At 38.5% G+C, this 22983-nt stretch overlaps 1 protein-coding gene across 4 annotated transcripts in view; it reads left to right on the top strand.

Annotated features, from left to right (window-relative positions):
• PDE4D (phosphodiesterase 4D) overlaps positions 1-22983 on the top strand; it is a 1582769-nt gene that overhangs the window by 493987 nt on the left and 1065799 nt on the right. For all 4 annotated transcript variants that reach the window (XM_042233629.1, XM_060400411.1, XM_042233630.2 and 1 more), the window contains one exon: positions 17694-17923. In XM_042233629.1, the coding sequence (XP_042089563.1) occupies positions 17694-17923 (230 nt within the window). The remainder of the gene's footprint in view (positions 1-17693; positions 17924-22983) is intronic.

Raw genomic sequence — 22983 nt, forward strand, 5'->3', positions numbered from 1 at the left:
CTGTGTGCAATTATTAACAGACCAGTTAAATGCCTTATGAAGGTAGTCAGGAGACAGATCTGCAGGTTTGCTTCTCCATTCTGATACCATGAGTTAATGGGAGGAAGGTTTAGGGGGTCTTAGTGTGCTAATGGGCTTCCCAGGTGGCTCAGTGGGTAAAGAAACTGCCTACAATGCAGGAGACACTGGAGATATAGGTTCAGATCCTAGGTTGGGAAGATCCCCTGGAGGAGAGCGTGACAAACCACTCCAGTATTCTTGCCTGGAGAATCCCATGGACAGAGGAGCCTGGTGGGCTACAGTCCATAGGTTGCAAAGAGTCAGACACGACTGAAGTGACTGAGCATAACACAAGAGTTGCTGAATAATATGATATTCCTACTTATATTTTTTTGAGTAAACGCTATACTATTTTTCAAAGCAATTACACCATTTTACAATCTCACCAACAGTTTGTAAGTGTTCCCAAAAAGCCATGAGTTGGACTTTTTTTCCCATTTGCACCAAACTGTGCTGGCTTGGGAGATGGGCTTTCATAGCTGAGATGAAATGACTTCTTATTAATTTAATGTGGCTGGTCTTGGCTTTGAATTTGCTTGGGTACTACAACTTCTTAACTGATTTCTCAAGTCATGAAGGCTTTTAGGACAAGAGATGATGCTGTGAAAGTTGCACTCATTATGCCAGAAAATTTGGAAAACTCAGCAGTGGCCACAGGACTGGAAAAGGTCAGTCTTCATTCCAATCCCAAAGAAAGGTAATGCAAAGAATGCTCAAACTACTGCACAATTGCACCAATCTCACACCCTAGTAAAGTCATGCTCAAAATTCTCCAAGCCAGGCTTCAGCAATATGTGAACTGTGAACTTCCAGATGTTCAAGCTGGTTTTAGAAAAGGCAGAGGAACCAGAGATCAAATTGCCAACATCTGCTGGATCATGGAAAAAGCAAGAGAGTTCCAGAAAAACATCTATGTCTGCTTTATTGACTATGCCGAAGCCTTTGACTGTGTGGATCACAGTAAACTGTGGAAAATTCTGAAAGAGATGGGAATACCAGACCACCTAACCTACCTCTTGGAAATCTGTATGCAGGTCAGGAAGCAACAGTTAGAACTGGACATGGAACAACAGACTGGTTCCATATAGGAAAAGGAGTACGTCAAGGCTGTATATTGTCACCATGCTTACTTAACTTATATTCAGAGTACATCATGAGAAACACTGGGCTGGAAGAAGCACAAGCTGGAATCAAGATTGCCAGGAGAAATATCAATAACCTCAGATATGCAGATGACACCACCCTTATGGTAGAAAGTGAAGAAGAACTAAAAAGCCTCTTGATGAAAGTAAAAGAGGAGAGTGAAAAGTTGGCTTAAAGCTCAACATTCAGAAAACGAAGATCATGGCATTGGTCCCATCACTTCATGGGAAATAGATGGGGAAACAGTGGAAACAGTATCAGACTTGATTTTTTGGGGCTCCAAAATCACTGCAGATGGTGACTGCAGCCATGAAATTAAAAGACGCTTACTCCTTGGAAGAAAAGTTATGACCAACCTAGATAGCATATTCAAAAGCAGAAACATTACTTTGCCAACAAAAGTTCGTCTAGTCAAGGCTATGGTTTTTCCTGTGGTCATGTATAGATGCGAGAGTTGAACTTTGAAGAAAGCTGAGTGCCGGAGAATTGATGCTTTTGAACTGTGGTGTTGGAGAAGACTCTTGAGAGTCTCTTGGACTGCAAGGAGATCCAACCAGTCCATTTTGAAGGAGATCAGCCCTGGGTGTTCCTTGGAAGGGCTGATGCTGAAGCTGAAACTCCAATACTTTGGCCACCTCATGTGAAGAGTTGACTCATTGGAAAAGACTCTGATGCTGGGAGGGGTTGGGGGCAGGAGGGAAAGGGGACTACAAAGGATGAGATGGCTGGATGGCATCACGGACTCAATGGACGTGAATTTGAGTGAACTCCAGGAGTTGGTGATGGACAGGGAGGCCTGGCGTGCTGTGATTCATGGGGTCGCAAAGAGTCGGACACGACTGAGTGACTGAACTGAACTGAACTGATTGTTAAGTTAGTTTCTCTGTGCGGGGGGACAAGTTCTGGAGCTTCCTGTTCTGCTATCTTGCTAATGTCTCTATGTGGCTTACTTTTTATACTTAGTATTTTTAATATTTAACATTTTTATTCTCTCTTACATGGTCTACATGGATCTGTTTCCCCACCACTTAAATAATTGTTCCTCCCCCATTAGTGGATAATGTTTCAATGAATGCATATTACGTTCTTATATTAGAAATATTTAAGGAAATTCTGTATTGTTTCACTGATCTTTTTTTGGTTATTTGCAAGTGCCAAATTATTTTTGTTATGTGATTTCAAAGTACAATTTTAAATATAGTAGGGCAAGATCATCCTCATTTTTTAAATTTTAAAAATATTCTTTGCATTACCGTCTCATTTTTTTTCTTTTGATTGAAGGCCTCTTCAATACCGTTAAAAGAAAAAAATAGTACTTTTTGCAATGACATTAAATCTAGAAAATAATTGCAAGGAATATCAGGGCTTCTCTGGTAAAGAAATCACTTGACAGTGGTAAAGAATCCACCTGCCAAAGCAGGGGACACAGGTTTGATACCTGGGTCAGGAAGATCTCCTGGAGGATGAAATGGTAACCCACTCCGGTGTTCTTTCCTGGAAAAATCCCGTGGACAGAGGAGCTTGGTGGGCTAGAGTCCATGAGGCTGAGAAAGAGTTGGACATGACTGAGCAACTGAACAGCAATAACAATCAGGCATGATTATGTAAGTCTTGGGGAATTTATTCAGATTTCTTAATACAGGCACACTTTTGTATATTCTGCTTCACTTTATTGCACTTTGCACACTGCATTTTTCCTTTTTACAATTGTAAGTTTGTTGTAACCCTGCATTGAACTCGACTACAGGTGCTATTTTTCCAACAGCATTTGCTAACTTCATGTGTCTGTATAACATTTTAGTAATTCTTTCAATATTTCAAAATTTTAAAATATTAGTTGTTTCATAATAGTGATCTTTGTTGTTACTACTATAGCTTGCTGAAGATGTAGATGATAGCATTTTTTAGCAATAAAATATTTTTGAGTTAAGCTATGTACACTTTTTAGACATAAAGCTATTGCATACTTAATAGACTACAGTGTAGTGTAAACATAACTTTATGTGCTCTGGAAAGCTGAAAATTCAGGTGACTCACTTTGCTGGAATATTTACTTTATTGCAGTAGTCTGGAGATGAACCTGAACCATCTCCAAGATATGCCTATATAAGTTCTATGCATTTTTTAAGCTTATTCCTACCTCCCCCCCTTTTTTTTTAAATAAATACGACTTTTTCCCTTGTAGTTTTAACAGTAGCTCTTGATTTTATAAAGGAAAATATTTTGAACATTTTATTTTATAACTGGAAAAATGTACTTGACTAAATGATTTTTTATAAAGATTTTTCTGTTAATTTGGGGGGGATTTAATGCACTAAGCCAGGTTTTAATTAAAAAATGATAATTTCTTCATCTTTCCCATAGTTCTGTGCCTCTTGTTTCTATTCCATACATTACTGAATTTGTCAAAATTCCTTGCAAAGTGTGGGCAATCTTGCATTTGGGTTACAACTGTGAGCTTTAGTATCAGGGAAACCTGGTCTGAAAACCTGGCTTTACTATTTACTAACGGTGTTACTCTAACCTCCCTAAAGTGGGATCTAGGTGGCAACTGACCTTTTTCTCTTTTATTTTTTTAATGCAAGATATTTGCTTTACAATATTGTGCTTGTTTCTGCCATACATCAACATGAATCAGCCACAGTTTTGCATATGTCCACCCTTTCTTGAGCCTTCTTCTTATCTCCCACCCCATCGCCTCTAGGTTGTCACAGAGCACTAGGTTGAGCTCCTTGTGTCACCCAGCAAATTATCACTGGCGATCTGTTTTACACAGGGTAGTGTATACGTTTCCATGCCACGCTCTCAATGGCATGCGTCCCCACTGTGTCCACAGGTTTGTTCTCTATGTCTGCATCTCCACTGCTGCCCTGCAAATATGTTCATCAGTACCATCTTTCTTTTTTTTTTATTTTTACTTTATTTTTCTTTACAATGCTGTATTGGTTTTGCCATACTTCTAGATTCCATACACATGCATTAATATATAATATTTATCTCTCTCTTTCTGACTTACTAGGCTCTAGGTTCATCCAGCTCATTAGAACTGACATAAATGCATTCTTTTTTAAAGCTGAGTAAGAGTCCATTGTGTGTACATATATATGCCACAGTTTCTGTATCCTTTCCTCTGTCCATGGACATCTAGGTTGCTTCCATGTCCTAGCTACGGTAAACAGTGCTGCAATGAACATTGGGGTACCTGTGTCTTTTCCAATTATGGTTTTCTCAGGGTATGTGTGGTTGTAGTGGGGTTGTTGGGTTATATGGTAATTCTAGTTTTACTTTTCTATAGCAGCTAGCCTCTCTAAGCCTCATTTTCCAAATCTGTAAAATGGAAACAATAACAGTCCTTCAGGCAGTTTTGTTTTGTTTTGTTTTTTTAATGTGGATCAAATAGCTACCTATATAGAACATACACCAATGTTCTATATTATAACTTATTAATGAGCCCAAATACAAAAGGATTTGGAGAGCATTCTTATTCCTTATTTTAATAAGAATAAATGATATGTTTCACCATTGACTATAACATTGAGTATAGATTTATATAAGCATTCTTTTGATCCATAGATAGTTTATCAATGACATTCTTAATAGTTATTTGAAAAAAGCCAAGGGTGAAAGCTCTGCTGGCTTCTTCCATGCAAAGAGAAAACTTGCCATTACTTTGTCTCCCCTTTCCTCCTATACCTCAGTCTCTATTACTTTTTTCTACAGATCTATTTTATTATTTAACTCTACACCTTATCAAAAGTGATGGTTTTATTTTTTGTTTTCATGTTTGTAAGTGTATTTTTATTAATGTTGGTATTTAAGTATAACTTGAAGACAATAGATCTTTGTGCTCCCCTTAATTTTGTGGTTTGGCACCTGATTACTCATATGAGATAGTTTTCAAAACAGGTAAAGAATATAAGAATTTTTCTAGGCTTTTAATTTTTTTTGTTAATTATTTTTTTAATTTAACCTGTTTTTCTAGAGAGACATAATTTTCAGGGGCCAGAAAAACAATGTTAATTTCTTTGATGTTGTATTTCTATTACTCTGTGTATCACTGCAAAGTAAACAATTGATAGAAATTATGTTATTCTTCAATTTTTTTCCTTTTCTCTGCCAACCAAATAAAATCTGCTTCATTTTTCAAGGTCACTCAGGAAAGATGCAATGCTATTTACAGAAGGTTAAGTGAATCCTAGAGTTTCAGACAGACTTTCTTCTTGATGAGAATATATAATAGAATATTACCGAATGAAAAGTTTTAGGAACTTTTAGGGAACTTTTTAGATGTTCTGATGACGGAATTATAGGAAATGGATTTAGAAAGACTTCAGTGATTTCTGTCTCTTCTAATCAGTTTGAAACCGCAGCCTCTATTTGGATTATCCTCTGTGGATGTGTGAGAGCTATCTGCTATCTTTGTGTTAACCTGGGGTGGAAATTTTCATTTTCATACAAAATTCATTTTTGCAAGAGTGCCTTTTCTATATTGGTATACAAATGGGTGTGTTAGCCTAGTACAATGCCATTTTAAAGATTAAAACACCTTAGATGTTTATCTTTATTGCCTTGACTATGAGTTTTCTATAAGACTATTTGAGTAACCTTAGTATTGGATTTTAAGATAATATATATATTATGAGTAATAAGGTAAGAGGAAAATATTTGACATAAGCCTGGAGTATCTTAAGATAGATTTTCAATTATTGCTCTAGTATATTGTGAACAATTCATGGAGGTATAGTAGAATTTATGTGTATATATATATGTGTGTGTCTGTGTGTATATATATATATAGGATACATGATATATACACACATATAGACATGTATATGTCTGCTGTTATATATAATTCTTTTAGATTATGAATAGAATCTTCAATCCATTTCAATATAACTTATTAAATTGCATCCTTGTTCCTAAAGAGTTGCTTCAGTTTTCAAAAATCGCCTTGTTTATACTACAAATTCACACACAGGGAAACTACTTTTTCAGAGTAAGTTGGGGAACTAATTAGACAGGGGCAAGGAATATAACATTGGAAGTTATAAAAACCAATCTTCAGCTTATTTTGTCTGAAAACTCATGCGATATTTAACATGATAATTTCTGCAGTGCTCTGCATGGATTAGGTACTCTGGAAGACCTGAATGCCTGAAATCTTTCATTCTTAATTTTAAAAATTAGGTGAAAATGCCTATCATAATGAATCTATATTTGAAAGGAGTTCTAAACATGATAATAGAATAAAACAACTGAGTGGCTCAAATTCTGAAATTTTAAAAGAAATTCCTTGTTATGGGCTCCAGCCTCAACCTAACTTACATTAATAAATAAGTGTTAGTCACTCAGTCAAGTCCAAGACTCTTTGTCATCCCATTGACTGACTGTAACCCACCAGGCTTCTCTGTCCATGGAATTCTCCAGGCAAGAATACTGGAGTGAGTCTCCATTTTTTTCTCCAGGGGAACTGCCTAACCCAGGGATCCAACCTGGGTCGCCTGCATTGCAGGCAGATTTTTTACCATCTGAGCCACCAGGGAAGCCCTTATATTAGTAGTTACAAACAGAACATTCTTAGTAACACCAATGTCTAATTATTTCTCCATATCCTGAGTTATTACAGTTGAGAAAATGGAGTCAGGTTTGTCTATTTTCTTCACTCAGGGCTTCTACAAGGTTTGTTTTGCATGTGTTTTGTCCCAGGTACTTGTTGTGTGCTGGCGGTTAAAAAAAAAAAAAAATTGTTATGACATGTTCCTGTCCTTCCAGACATATCCAAGCTAACAAAGGGAATGACACATAAGTGGATCATTTCACTACAACTGACTTGGGTTCCAAAATAAAAAGCAAAATTTATTTGTATTCATTGTTTTGGACAGTGTTTTCAATATGTGTGTGTTGGAAGAGGTCATTGAGAGAACATGATTACCAGCTGGCCTTCATGAGTGGGACCCAGGCAATTGGGAGCTCCTTACTCTGTCCCCTGGAGAAGGAAATGGCAACCCACTCCAGTATTCTTGCCTGGAGAATCTCATGGACAGAGGAGACTAGCAGGATATAGTCCATGGGGTTGCAAGAGTCGGACACGACATAGTGACTAAACCACCACCAACACCCTATTCCCAGTCAGTGAAATATTCTGCCCACCATTCCACTAATAGGATCCATTTTCATGGATGCAGACCTGAGAGAGCAATGTGTTATTGAGATCATCTGGACAATATGAATAACTGAACTGAGTTAAGGCCTCTCTATAAACTTTTATGATTCTGGCAGCAGGTGCTAAGGTCTACTTGCCTTGTGGCCAAAGTAAGCTCCCTTCCTTATTAAATCTGTCACCCACTGATCTGGAGTGGTGTGCCTCTTTCTTTGGCCTCTCCTTGCCCTCATGTACAGGGGCCAGTTTCACATTTCACCTGGGAAGCTCCTGAGATTTCAAACCAGCAGTATGTAGGGTGTGGATTGAAATGATTGAGGATAACATCTTGGACAGTGTCTAGATTCAAGAGACATTTAATAGAGGATCTGGCAATGAGATCAAACAGTACCAACTGGAGAAGTAGACAGGACCCACAGAGAAATGCCTAATCTATGAAGTTTTCTCTTTTGGTTGATATCACTTCTGGCTAGCACCTTCTTTCCCTCACAAAAAGTATTCACCCTTCCAACGGACTCCTAAAGAGCCCTAAGTCCCTGGTTATAGTTCTTACCACTCATTGGTGATGATCTGTTTATCTTCCTTCCCACATGAATAATGAGTACTTGAGGAAAAGGAAGTGTCTAATCCATCTGTATTTCTAGCACTCCACACACATTTGCGAGGTAGTAGATACTCAATAAGTATTAATTAAGGGATTACCCAGAAGAGAATAAGGTCATGATTAAGACAACTTAAAGAGTAGAGATGTGATTATATATATGTAGAATATAGCACTAGCAAGGAGAACCCAAGTTTTAGTGGCTTTCCATGGTAGAAAATTATCTGTGGCTCACGCAGCCCAAATTAAGTGTTCTTGATTGGCAAGTAGCTCTCCTCGGAACAGTGACCTAGAAACCATGATTTTTCCTATCTTTTTGCTTCACCATCTTCAGTATACAATAACGAGTTCCAGAGGAGAAGAGCAATGACAGACAGTACTCACAGTTTTTAGAGGCCAGGTGTGAAAATGGCACATTTCGCTGGCCTCTAATCCTTTGCATATGAGGCAACATCAGTGATGGACTTACAGCTACCTGCAAGGGAGTCTAGAAATGTGCTAGCTAGTGCCCAGAGAGAAATGTCCTCTCATACAAGGCCAATGAATATATACATATTTTAAAACATCTTCCTTATAAAAAATTTCATACATACATAAAATATACATAAATGAAACAAAAAAACTAAGATTATTGGGAAACACAGCAATTTATTTATTACCAGTTATATATATGTCCCTGAACTAAAAGTCCTGTTAAGTGGTTTGCAATCTACTTTGAGAGAGGAAAAGGGGAGAACAAAGAAATTAATTAAATATCTTCATAGAAACTGAAGAAAATAATAATGATTCCAACAACAGCAACAATTTAGCACTTACTTACTCATTATAACTCTTAATCATTGAGGAATTACTTTCTTTAGATATGTCTTTCAGAAAGATATTTGTCCTAACAGTGAAAAGAATTACTTTGAAGTTATTTTTTGGTCAACTATTCCAAATAAATTTGTTAGTTATCAGAGAAAATTTCATTTTATTACAAATTAACAAGTTTGCATTAACTCATTCAAATATGCTTTTTCTCTTGATATTGTATATCCTTAAGCTGAATAAGAGATAATTTTGCGTCCCATCAATAGAAAATTTCCCATCAGTAGAAAATTCAATGTAGTTTCCTTTTTGTTATTATACTTTTCAACTCAAAATAGTACATTTTTCTAGGGGATATAGAAACTAGTAATGTGCAAAGTGGGCTTCCCTGGTGGCTCAAATGGTAAAGTGTCTGCCTGCAATGCAGGAGACCCGGGTTCCATCCCTGGGTTGGGAAGTTCCCCTGAAGAAGGAAATGGCTACCCACTCCAGTACTCTTGCCTGGAAAATCTGATGGATGAAGGAGCCTGGTAGGCTACAGTCCATGGGGTCACAAAGAGTCAGACACAGCTGAGCCATTTCACTTTCACTTTCTTTCACTTTCAATGAGCAAAGTGTAAAAATAACCACCAACACCATCACCCAGAGAGAGCCATTTTAAAACACTGGGATATATCTAAAAATTTTTCATTAGTATAATATGTGTTAAGTGTTTGTTTTTGTTTTACAAAAATGACATCACATTGTTTTTTGCACGCATTGTTATATCATGAATGTAATCATATATTCTTCTGCATTAATTTAGCAGTCTCATAGTATTTAAAAATATGATGTATCAAATTTTATTAAGTCAATCCCTCAGTAGGAAATTAGGTTATATCCAGTTCTTCTTTATCATAAATAAGCTTCAGTGAACATTTTCATTATTAAATATCTGCCAAGCAATCTTATTGGACAATGTCTAAAATGTCAAACCCATTAGTTCCCATATTTAAGTATACGTAAGAACCATAGTTACTGGATCTTCCCTGTAGCTAAAACAATAAAAGAATCTGCTTGCAATATGGGAGACTGGATTTGATTCCTGAGTTGGAAAGATCCTCTGGAGAAGGGAATGGCAATCCACTCCAGTATTCTTGCCTAAAGAATCCCATAGACAGAGGAGTCTGGTGGGCTATAGCCTGCGGGGTTGCAAAAAGTCAGACATGACTGAGCAACTAACACTACTAAGAACCATAGTGGAGACTCACTCCCAGGCCCTAATCATGGAGATTCTGATTAGGCTGGTCTGGAAGCAGGCCTTGGAGTCTGAATTTTAGAAAGTACCTTCTGTGGTTCTCATGCAGGAAACTTAAGCATCACTTTTTGAGAAATGATGACTTAGAAATGCTGTAAATGCTATCTTTCTTTCAACCTCTTGCAAAAAATGTCATTTTCCTACAATTTTTGTTGTTCAGTTACTAAGTTGTGTCTGACTCTGTGACCCCACGAACTGCAGCACACCAGGTTCCCCATCCTTCACTGTCTCCTGGAGTTTGCTCAAATTCACATCCATTGAGTCGGTGACACCATCCAACCATATCACCCTCTGCTGCCTCCTTTTCCTTTAGCCTTGAATCTTTGCCAGCATCAGGGTCTTTTCCAATGTGTCAGCTCTTTGCATCAGGTAGCTAAAGTATTGGAGCTTCAGCTTCATCATCAGTCATAACATAGTATATATATTGTCCTGGTGATCATGTTCATATTTCTTTCCAAAATAAGGCCACTGAACCTCCTGCTACCAGGTAAAGTTCTATTTATTTTTTTAAATATCACTGATACACACTGATCTGGAAATTTTTAAGAATTAAAGATTTTAAAATTTAAAAATAAATAAATAAATTTTTTTAAAAAGCTACTTGTTATGCTGGCTTTAAATAGAAATGCTAGCATACAGACAGCTACAGCTTTATCATTTTTATTGTCAAGATAAAAATGCTACACTTTCTTTTTAACAGGGGTTATTATCTCAAAAGTAGTCACCTCTTGAGGTGGTTTTAGCTAGTTGATAATGTCATAAATCTTAAGTCTTTTATCACTCAACTTGGATTATAGAAAACATTCCTACAGTTGTGATACTACCTTTATAAAAAGATAGTAACTTTGGCCAGCTACATACAGCATTTAGCTCTACTCAACTCATCTTTTGTTCTTCTTTTCCATGTTTATCCCAAAGAAGTCTATCTACATACTTAAGTCATTAACTTCTCTTGAGAAATATGTGAGGCACACTATGATCTGTTAGCAGTTGCAGAGTGTGGCTGCAGTTTTCAGTTCTGTCCTTAGTCAAACGCACAGAACTTCATAAACACCCAGAGGCTCACTTTCTCAACCAAAAGCTAAGAATGATACATGTGTACTTGTCTTTTCTCTTTATTTTATATATTTTCCATCTCACTGAACATTGATTTTTGCCACTGGCTGTTATAAAATCAGTGTATTTCAGAACTGAAAGTAGCCGTAAGGTTCATTTTGTACAACCTCTTGATTGTATGTCTAAGGAAGCTAAAGCTCAAAAAGGTTAAATGATTTAATACCAGGTAAGTAATTAGTGACAGAGTCAGGCCTAGAGTGTCTGTCTCCTGACTTTATCAACAAGGATTCTCACCAATTTTCAGTATTTATATAGGGCTGTCTTGATCTCAGTTCCATTCATTTTTTTTTTTAAGAAAATGTGAGGCATATTAAATTATGGTAGAATACCTGCCAGAGACACTTGGAGGGCTCAAACAAAACATTGTGTGCACCAGGACCCAGAAACCCCACATAGACTGAGCCAGACCTGCCTTTGAGTTTTTCAGCGTCTCCTGTGGAGGTACGCCTGCCGCAGGGGCAGGGGAACAGACCTGGATCACACAGCATGTGGCCTAAGTCCTCTTGGAGGAGGTTGCCATTAACCCCACCATAGAGCTGCTGAGCAGACAACCCACAAACTGCAGAACAATTATACCGAATAAATTATCACACTGTTAAGAAAGTTCTAGGACTTATAACAGATTTCCCAACCTTGGGATCTGGCAAAGAGACTGACAACCACCAGGGAATTTGGCTTTGGAGGCCAGTGGGATTTGATTACAGAACTTACACAGGACTGGGGAAACAGACTCTTTGTCAATTGGAGGGCACAAACAAAGCTTTGTGCACACCAGGACCCAGGAGAAAGGAGCAGACTCCACGAGAGACTGATCCAGACTTGCCTGGGAGTGTCCATGAGTCTCCAGCAGAGGTGTGAGTCAGTGGTGGCTTGCTGCAGGGTCAGGGGCACTGAGTGCAGCAGTGGGTGCCTGGGGCCTTTTGAAGGAGGTCCCCATTATCTTCATTACCTCCTCCACAGCTGGTCTTAGGTTAAACAACACTGAGCGAAGACGGCCCCACCCATCAACAGAAAATTGGATTAAACTTTTTCTTTCCTTTTTTTTTTTTTTTTTTTTTGATTAAACTTTTTCTGAGCATGGCCCATAGACAGTAATCCAAGACTATGCCCAGACCAGTAATGCTAAAGAAGCTGAGGCTGAACAGTTCTATGAAGACCGACAAGACATTCTAGAACTAACACCCCAAAAAGATGTCCTTTTCACATAGGGGACTGAAATGCAAAAGTAGGAAACCAAAAGATACCTGGAGTAACAGGCAAATGTGGCCTTGGAGTACAGAATGAAACAGGGCAAAGGCTAATAGAGTTTTGCCAAGAGAACACACTGGTCATAGTAAACAACCTCTTCCAACAACACAAGAGAAGACTCTACACATGGACATCACCAGATGGTCAACACTGAAATCAGATTGATTATATTCTTTGCAGCCATAGGTTGAGAAGCTCTGCACAGTCAGCAAAAAGACTGGGAGCTGACTGTGGCTCAGACCATGAACTCCTTATTGCCAAATTCAGACTTAAATTGAAGAAAGTAGAGAAAACCACTAGACCATTCAGGTATGACCTAGATCAAATCCCTCACGATTATACAGTGGAAGTGAGAAATAGATTTAAGGGACTAGATCTGATAGATGGAGTGCCTGATGAACTATTGACTGAAGTTTGTGATACTGTACAGGAGACAGGGATCAAGACCATCCCCAAGAAAAATAAATGCAAAAAAGCAAAATGGCTGTCTGAGGAGGCCTTACAAATAGTTGTGAAAAGAAGAGAAGCAAAAGTAAAGGAGAAAAGGCAGGATACACTTATCTGAATACAGAGTTCCAAAGAATAGCAAGGAGAGATAAGAAAGCCTTCCTCAGTGCAAAGAAATAGAGGAAAACAACAGAATGGGAAAAACTAGAGATCCCTTCAAGAAAAGTAGAGATTCCAAGGGAACATTTCATGTAAAGACGGGCTCAATAAAGGACAGAAATGGTATGGACCTAACAGAAGCAGAAGATATTAAGAAGAGGTGGCAAAAATACACAAAAGAATTATGCAAAAAAGATCTTCATGATCCAGATAATCACGATGGTATGATCACTCACTTACAGCCAGACATCCTGGAATGTGAAGCCAAGTGGACCTTAGCAAGCATCACTACAAACAAAGCTGGTGGAGGTGATGGAATTCCAGTTGAGGTATTACAAATCCTAAAAGATGATGCTGTGAAAGTGTTGCACTCAATATGCCAGCAAATTTGGAAAACTCAGCAGTGGCCACAGGACTGGAAAAGGTCAATTTTCATTCTAATCCCAAAGAAAGGCAATGCAAAAGAATGCTCAAACTACCACACAATTGCACTCATCTCACACGCTAGCAAAGTAATGCTCAAAATTCTCCAAGCCAGGCTTCAGCAATATGTGAACCGTGAACTTCTAGATATCAAGCTGGTTTTAGAAAAGTCAGAGGAACCAAAGATCAAATTGCCAACGACCATCAGATCATAGATAAAGCAAGAGAATTCCAGAAAAAAACATCTATTTCTGTTTTATTGACTATGCCAAAGCCTTTGACTGTGTGGATCAAAATAAACTGTGGAAAATTCTGAAAGAGATGGGAATACCAGAACATCTGACCTGCCTCTTGAGAAATCTATATGCAGGTCAGGAAGCAACAGTTAGAACTGCACATGGAACAACAGACTGGTTCCAAATAGGAAAAGGAATACATCAAGGCTGTATATTGTCACCCTGCTTATTTAACTTATATGCAGAATACATAGTGAGAAATGCTGGGCTGGAAGAAGCACAAGTGGAATCAAGATTGCCGGGAGAAAAATCAATAACCTCAGATATGCAGATGACACCACCCTTATGGCAGAAAACAAAGAAGAACTAAAGGATCTGTTGATGAAAGTAGAGAGTGAAACAGTTGACTTAAAACTCAGCATTCAAAAGACTAAGATCATGGCATCCAGTCCCATCAATTCATGGCAAATAGATGGAGAAACAATGTAAACAGTGAGAGACTTTTTTTTTATTGGTGAGGGGGGGCTCTGAAATCACTGAAGATGATGACTGTGGCCTTGGAATTAAAAGACACTTGCACCTTGGAACAAAAGCTATGACAAACCTAGACAGCATATTAAAAAGCAGAGACATTACTTTGCCAACAAATATCCAGCTAGTCAAAGCTGTGGTTTTTCCATTTGTCATGTATGGATGTGACAGTTGGACTATAGAGAAAGCTTAACACCAAAGAATTGATGTTTTTAAACAATGGAGCTGAGAAGACTCTTGAGAGACCCTTAGACTGCAAGGAGATCAAACCAGTCAATCCTAAAGAAAATCAGTCCTGAACATTCATTGGAAGGACTGATGCTGAAGCTGAAACTCCAATACTGATGGGAAGAACTGACCTATTGGAAAAGACCCTGATGCTGGGAAAGATTAAAGGCAGGAAGAGAAGGGGACAACAGAGGATGAGATGGTTGGATGGCATCACCAACTTGATGAACGTGAATTTGAGCAAGCTCTGGGAGTTGGTGATGGACAGGGAAGTCTGTTGTGCTGCAGTCCAGGGAGTTGCAAAGAGTTGTACAAGACTGAGCCGTGGAAGTGAACTGAGCATATGTTCTATTCCTTTCTATAGTTATGTCCTTGCCAGGGACCATGCCTTTTAGAGATAGTACAGCGTAGTTTTTAGTAGTTTCAAATTTAACTAAAATAGATTTGGGTTTGGAAATTGACTTGTAGGGTAATCTGTCATCCTAGTTTTCTTGGGACTGGCTTTCCCTGAACATGGGACTTGCAGTCCTTAAAGCAGTAAGTCCCAGGGAAACTGGACCATTGATTGCCCAACTAACCACATGGCTGTGAGACCATGGCATGTTATGTTACAAGTCTCTGTTTCTTTATGTGTGAAGTGCGAAAAGTAATGGAACCTAACCCATAGGAGTTCAGTGATAATTAAACGAGATAGTATATGAGATATATAGATATATGCTGCTCTCGCTGCTAAGTCACTTTAGTCATGTCCGACTCTGTGTGACCCCCTAGATGGCAGCCCACCAGGCTCCCCCGTCCCTGGGATTCTCCAGGCAAGAACACTGGAGTGGGTTGCCATTTCCTTCTCCAATGCATGAAAAGTAAAACGTGAAAGTGAAGTTGCTCAGTTGTGTCCAACTCTTAGCAACCCCATGAACTGCAGCCTACCAGTCTCCTCCATCTACAGGATTTTCCAGGCAAGAGTACTGGACTGGGGTGCCAGATATATGATAGATACAAAACACAGCACTCACTATGTAAACCAAGCACTTGATAAGGACTCAATAAATAATAGCCATTATTATTGAAACTGTTTTCCAATTTTATTGCAATATAATTGACATATAGCAATGTATAAATTTAAGGTATACATTATAATGATTTGACTTAAAACTATCATAAAATGATGTCCACAGTTTTATTCAACATTCATCATCTCATATAGATACAAAAAGAAAAAGGGGAAAAAAAGCTTTATTCCATGTGATGAGAACTTCTAGGATTTACTTTCTTAATAACTCGCATGCATACAGGACTTCCCTGGTGGTTCAATGATTCACCTTCCAAAGCAGGGAGTGCGGGTTCAATCCCTGGTCAGAGAGCCTAGATCCCACATGCTTCATGGCCCAAAACCCAAAACATAAAAAACGGAAACAATATTGTAACCATTTCCCAATCAAGACTTTAAAAAGTGATCCACATTAAAAAAAAATTCTTTGAAAATAACTCTCATATATATCATCCAGCAACGTTAACCATAGTCATCACACTATATATTACATCACACTATATATGTATAAATGTATGATACATTTATTTCATAACTGGAAGTTTATACCTTTTGACCACTTTCATTCCCTTACCCCACCCTTATCTATGGTAACCACAAATCTGATCTGATGAGTTTAGGGATCTTTTTAAGATACCTGTGTGCATGAGGTCATACAAGGCTTATTTTTCTCTGTCTGACTTACTTCACTTAGCATAATGCCCTCAAGATACATGCATGTTGTCTCAAGTGGCAGGACTTCCTGCTTTTTAAAGCCATTATTATTGTTGTTGTTTTGCAAAGCAAGTAGATTCCTCAAAGCACTAAATCTCAGAATCTAGATCTTCATATCTAGGATTTGAAATAAATGAACTTTATGTTTAGCTTTGATGTCCTCTTCACCTTCCAGGTGACTTCTTTTCTCATTGCATTTATCCTTGAAATTAAACAGTAAAACCCATGGCTGAATAGAATCCACCATTGCATGTCCTTTCACATTTTTCAGGATATAGATCAGAACAAGACAAATTGACTGTTTGGAAAACAGTATGGATGAATGAAGAATCAAAGGCAGCATACTGCTATGAAAAGATAAAGGGAGTTAGCCTGGATTATAATAATAACAACCGCTATTTTGTTGAGTGTAAACTCTAGGCCATATATTAGTGATCATAACCTTTCTATCTCTGCTCCAGTCAGTGATCCTCAGAAGTAAATATTGTTATCCTCCTCAGTGTTCAAATGGAGAACCAACCTTAGTGAGCTTAAGTTACTTGCCCAAAGATAGTGTTGGGTTGGCCTAAAGGTTCACTTGGCTTTTTCTGTAAGATGTTACGGAAAAACCCAAATGAACATTTTGGACAACCCAATAGTAGTGAGAAGTGCAACAGAGATTCTAAGCCAGGTCTGAACTTTCCAAAGTAAATGCACTTTTAACTTATAACCAACAGAGTAATTTTGCAGAAAAGTATTTTGCCTCTCTGGGCTAGTTTCTTCACCTGTACAACTCAGAAAGAAAGGAAATTGCCATTGATGATTCCTTATCACATTGCACATAATGAGCTATGCATGTTACATGCATCAGCTCATTTAATAATTGTGAGTAAATATTACTTCCATTTTTGGGGGTGTTGGGGGGAATGGGTGGGTTTTCATCCTCTTCCAGCTTCTGACAGGGAGTCACTCTTACCAGTGGAAACATATCTTAGCAAAGGGCAATTCCGGCTTGGTTTCCAGAGCCTTTTCTTTCCATGTTTCAGGAAATAGCCAGCTTCAAACAACATATGCCAAATAGAAACATTCAAGGGCGCCAAATTCTGCTCCCCTACATACCAGCCAGTCCAAGAGAGAGACCCTGCAAAACTCCCTGCCCAGAGTATGTAGTACTCGCCAAAGCCCTCCCCTGAAATACTACCTTGGGCTCCTAAAGACCAAAGAGGGTGTGGTGGACAGTTCACTTCATTTTGGTAGCAAATGTTTGATTTACCCTTGATTTCATAGAATTCATGCCCAAAGCTCATAAATTCTATTATTGGAAATGTCGGTTAACTATGACAACTGTCTTTCACCAAATATTTTTCTGTTAATCTCATTGCTTTCTAGTTAGCATTTTTCATGTATACATTTCCCTCAGTTTCTTTCTCCAAAAGTGCAATGATACATCCTGGGACCTTTGTGGCTCACTGTGCTTTCTGGAACTTTTGCCTTAGGCCTCTGAGGAGACACTGCACTCCAGTCATGAAGAGGAAGACCCTTTGAAAGGAATGGAACCCTATCTCGTAAGGAGACTTTCCTGCCGCAACATCCAGCTTCCCCCTCTCGCCTTCAGACAGTTGGAACAAGCAGACTTGAAGAGTGAATCAGAGAACCTTCAGAGGCCAACCAGCCTCCCCTTGAAGATTCTACCCCTGATTGCTATCACTTCTGCCGACTCCAGTGGGTGAGTGACCTTGGGTGACATTGCCCCATTTTCTATTTTAAACGATGATTGTTATCTGGGATCTCTTGAGTTTTGTGGCTCATTGCTTGATTTGAGTCAAGGGGAAATGGGGTTGCTAGAATCAAGAGAAAATCTGGTAGTTTTTCTCAGGTAATATTGCAGTCTCTGTAACAGGAGACACTTTAGTCAAATTATTTTACATGGAGTATTTGAAAAAGTATTGACGAATGCAAATGAGTATCTGGGGAAAGGAAATTGGGCTTGGAAATTAATACTGGTCACAGGTGATTAAACAGAAAAATTTCTTAACAAATGAGAACTAATAGACAAATTAACATGTAGGCATACCTATCTGAGAACAGTAGGCAATGTTCACTGATGCAAAATGAATTTGGAATCAAGAATAGATTGTACTATAATTAGAATCAAAGGAAATACACAACTGGTCATGAGCCTAATAATTTGGCCTTTGACATTTTCAGGTCTTGCTTACCAGAATACTGTTTCAGTTCCTAGCATAAGGAGTTTTATTCTGCATTAAGATGTATAGAAGAATGAGTGAGGCCTCTGATTACTAATGTAGCATTTGCATTTTTTACTTTACTAGGTATTTGTGTTTTGAATCTTTTTCTGCTGTTTACTGTGGGGTTGTTTACTCTTTAATTGCAATTACCAGGTAAAATGTTGTCAAAGAAAGTGAGAATTGTGGGCACATCCATTATTTGATTTTTTGGGTCAGCTGCATTTTGAGAGGAGGAGGAAACTAGTGGTCCACACTTGAACAGACGCTTGAGCATTTATAAGGATTACAGGAACAGAGCAATTTGCTGGGATGCAAATGTGATTCTTCCTCATTGTCTGCCAAGTTCAAGGCATTTCTAGAGAAGGGACCTTTTGGGTTTTCCTAAAAGTTATTGGAAAAGTGGTGGTGAGAAAAAATGTCAGCAGTAACTGTCATCTAAGATATTGAATTTAGCTGTTTGAATTGTTACAGACCAGTTCAAAGCACCTATGTTATTAAAAAGTATGAGGAAATCACAACTAGATAAATAAGACAACATATTCTTAACTTGAAGCAAGAAGGAGGAAATACATATGTGATATATATATTTTTTTCTGGATGAACTGTGTGTATAAAGAAGACTGTACACCTATCCACCAGACACATTAAAGCAGGTAGGAATTTTATAGGGCAGCTTGCTCTGAGCATTCTTTGAAATATACTGTCTCAGAAATCCAATTTCTCCTGTTTGGCATCAGTCCCGCTTCACTCATGTAGAGGGGAGGATTCACCTGCCAAGTGAGTCAGAGACCACTAAGTCCACTCCTGTGTTCAGTAATTTGCTAGTAGAGCTCCAAGAGTTCAGTTAATAGTTGTATTCATGCCTGGGATTTATTAGAGCAAAAGAATACAAAGAAAAATCAGCAAAGAGCAAGGTACATGGGACAACATCTGAAGGAAAGCAGAAACACGTTTTCAGGAGTTCCATCTCCCAGTGGATTCAGAAGGATGTACTTAATTCCTCTAGTAAGGAGTTTTGACAATACATGTGACCTGTGTTCACCAGAGAAGCCTTCTATCAGCGAAGCCTATTAAAGGCTCAGTGCTTATGTGAGATATCTAGGAGTCAAACTCACAGAAACAGAGTACAGTGGAGGTTGTCAGGGACCGAAGGAAGGGGAAATGAGGAATTACTATTCAACAGGTATGCTGCTAAGTCACTTCAGTCGTGTCCGACTCTGTGCAACCCCAGAGACGGCAGCCCACCAGGCTCCCCCGTCCCTGGGATTCTCCAGGCAAGAACACTGGAGTGGGTTGCCATTGCCTTCTCCAATGCATGAGAGTGAAAAGTGAAAGTGAAGTCACTCAGTTGTGCCCGACTCTTAGCGACCCCATGGACTGCAGCCTACCAGGCTCCTCCGTCCATGGGATTTTCCAGGCAACAGTACTGGAGCGGGGTGCCATTGCCTTCTCCGTCAGCAGGTATAGTAGTTTCAATTACAAGATGAATAAGCTCCCAGGATCTGCTGTACTATGTTGTGGCTGCAGTTGACAACACCGTATTGTGCACTTAAAATTCTGTCAGGAGGGGAGATCTCATGTTAAATGTTCTTACTACCAAAAAAAAAAAAAAGTTTAAAAACAAAAAAAAAAATAAAAGATAGACTTAGTACCCAGTTTTTATTGGGGGTTGGTCACTGAGGCATCCTCTTCGTAGGAGGTGCATAAATTCCAGATTCCTAGAAGGAAAGCAGTTGTTCAGCATAAACCATGCTTTTTATGCAACCAATTTAGGCACTGAGCCATATTACCAGTTAGGGAATGGTGGGAACCCTCCTGAAATCCAAGTTCCCAGATGCCACCTAAGGGTCAATCTTTCCAACAGGCTTTTCTAATGATAACAGTTGCTGGCCTAATGTAAATTCTTTTCTGCACAGCAGGTTTATCTTAGAATCATTAGCTTGATTTCTCTACCTTTGAGGAAGAAGGGATTATAGCTATAATTAAAATTCAAATGAACTAATTTAAGCCTGTGATGTATTCAATTAACTTTGGTTTTAAAAAAATTTGCTGGCTAAACATGACTTCTCTCTCGAAGCTGGTGTTATATCATGTGCCCTTAAAAGAAAACAATGTGGTATATTTACTATGTCTCTGTGTAGTTGGGCAATGTGTATAATTAAAAATCTCAGGTTAAAGCTAAGCTTACTTAATTAAATTTGAATTTGTTGCTAAATGCAAATAGCTTCCAAGTGCCAAAGGACTTGGGGTTCAGAATTGTCTCTATGATAGTACTTTTGTTGGTTCGGAGTTTGTTTCCTTTTTAATAAAAGATCTAAGATTCAAGTATAAGCAAAACAGTACTTACCATTGACAAACATATTCAACATTTTGGAGGAGATAATTTGTCTTTTAGAAAAATGGAACAAGTGACTCGTCAGTGCCAGAAGGCAGTCAGGAGAAGCCACCTATGAGAGTTGGCAGAAACAAAGCCTAAACATGTACTAAAGGAATTCTGTTATCTTTTGAAGCAAATTTTCTGGAATATCTAAACTTTGAAAGGGAGGCAGAAGGTAAATTAGGGATGACATTCTGTAGCCATTCCAGTTAACCAAGAACTACAGGTTCCTTCACGACTATCAGAAAGGGCTAATGGGAAATTTAGACTACTTTAGCTAGGTTTCTGCAGCCTCATTCTTCATCATTAAAAGTTAGTAGGTCCCCAGGTTCCACTGTTAATCCTCACTGAAGCATTGGCAATTGTGAACCTTTGATAGAAAAGGAGATTTTCATCCCCTTTGGATTTATTCCTTTATTTATTTAGCTTTGCTCTTTTTTTCTGATATATGAGCACATCAGACAATTGCTCTGTCGAGTATCACACAGTAGTGGGTCTACAGACTTGTGCTACCCCTTTCGAAAGCCATGATGCAGTTTCTTAAGGAAACAATTGGCCTGCAAAAAAATACATAATTTGCTCTTGGTCAGCCTTTGATATATTATAGCTACTTACGGTATAACCACTGCAGCAACTGCTATACTTTTTCGGGAAAATATTAGAGAAAATTCTGTTCATTATTTTTGGTTTCCTTGTTATAACTGGTCTCAAAGATCCTCCGTTAATAACTCATGGGGTAGAGGTGAGTATTCTAACAGGTGTAAGAGTCAACCAGGAATTTGTTCCTCGTTCAGAAAGTTACGATCACTATGGACGTATCACATTTATGTTAAGAAGTCTGTGTCTTGTTAGAAAAGGAGAAGTATCATATGATATCCCTTATATGTGGAATCTAAAAAGAGATGAATTTACTTACAAAACAGAAAGAGATTCACAGACTTAGAGAACAAAATTGTGGTTGCTGAGGGGAAGGATGGGGGGATGGATAGTTAGGGAGTGTGGGATGTACATGTACACATTGCTATATTTTAAATGGATAAATAGCAAGGACCGATTGTATAGTACAAGGAACTCTGCTCAATGTTATGTGGTAGTCTGGATAGTGGGGGGTAGTTTGTGGGAGAATGGACATGTATATGTATAGCTGAGTCCCTTCTCTGTTCATCTGAAACTGTCCCAACATTGTTAACCAGCTATACCCAAATAAAAAATTTAAAAAAAAATTAAAACATGGAGGAAGAAAAAAAAAGAAGTCCATGTCTTGCTTTTGGCATCTGTCCACAGACATACCCTGCATTCAAAGGTTATTCAAATATGTTTGGAATGAGATTGGAGGTCCTCTTCATTTCTTACTTGCTCCTTGTTTCACTTCTATAACAGCCCTTGCTGACTTCAACATAGTTCTCTGGTCAGAATCCTTGGAAGGAATCAGGAGCTTGCCTTGGCCCAGCTCGGGCCCTGGCTTACTTTCCCTGGGTGGTCCATGGACCCCCAGGTACTCTGAGGAGAGTTTAGCTTGCCACATCTAGAATGCTTCCTGTACACAAGTAGGAGACTGCAGGAGCAAAACGGAGGTAATGGGAGGTAGTGCTAAATCGTTGTAGCTGTGTTTTATGGCTGCATCAGCTATAATCAAATGCGAGCCAAGGAGTAAGTTGTCCCCTTGTGACAGGATGACACACCTGTGGATGGATGAATACTCAGGAACACATGTGGGTGGAGAATATGACAAACACTTTATCACTAGTGTGCCGTTACCAATCTAGAGAAGTACACTGTGTGCATATATATTACTATGCCCTATTTTTTTTTAAAAAGAAAATGGAAAGAAGTTGAAATAATGGTCACACTTGGAAAAAAGTCTACTCCCCAACACAGAAGGAAGGATTACCTTAGTCAAATACGGCTTCATATTACAAAAATCTTCCAGAAATATTTCTTTGAGTTATGTGCTATTATTCATAGAGGAGCTGGTTTGAGATGCCAGTTAGACTTTGGGTTCTTTGATCAACTGGTCATCATCTAGATTTCTTGAGTACACACAGTATGTTAGTATGAACATAAAAAAAAAAAATAGGAAATTTTCAACGTTTTGTTACTGAACCAAAATCTGAACAAAATAAAATTAAGAGAAACAGAAGCTTGATTTGAAAAGACATC

The sequence above is a fragment of the Ovis aries genome, chromosome 16 (genome assembly GCF_016772045.2).
Source record: "Ovis aries strain OAR_USU_Benz2616 breed Rambouillet chromosome 16, ARS-UI_Ramb_v3.0, whole genome shotgun sequence".
Taxonomy (NCBI): domain Eukaryota; kingdom Metazoa; phylum Chordata; class Mammalia; order Artiodactyla; family Bovidae; genus Ovis; species Ovis aries.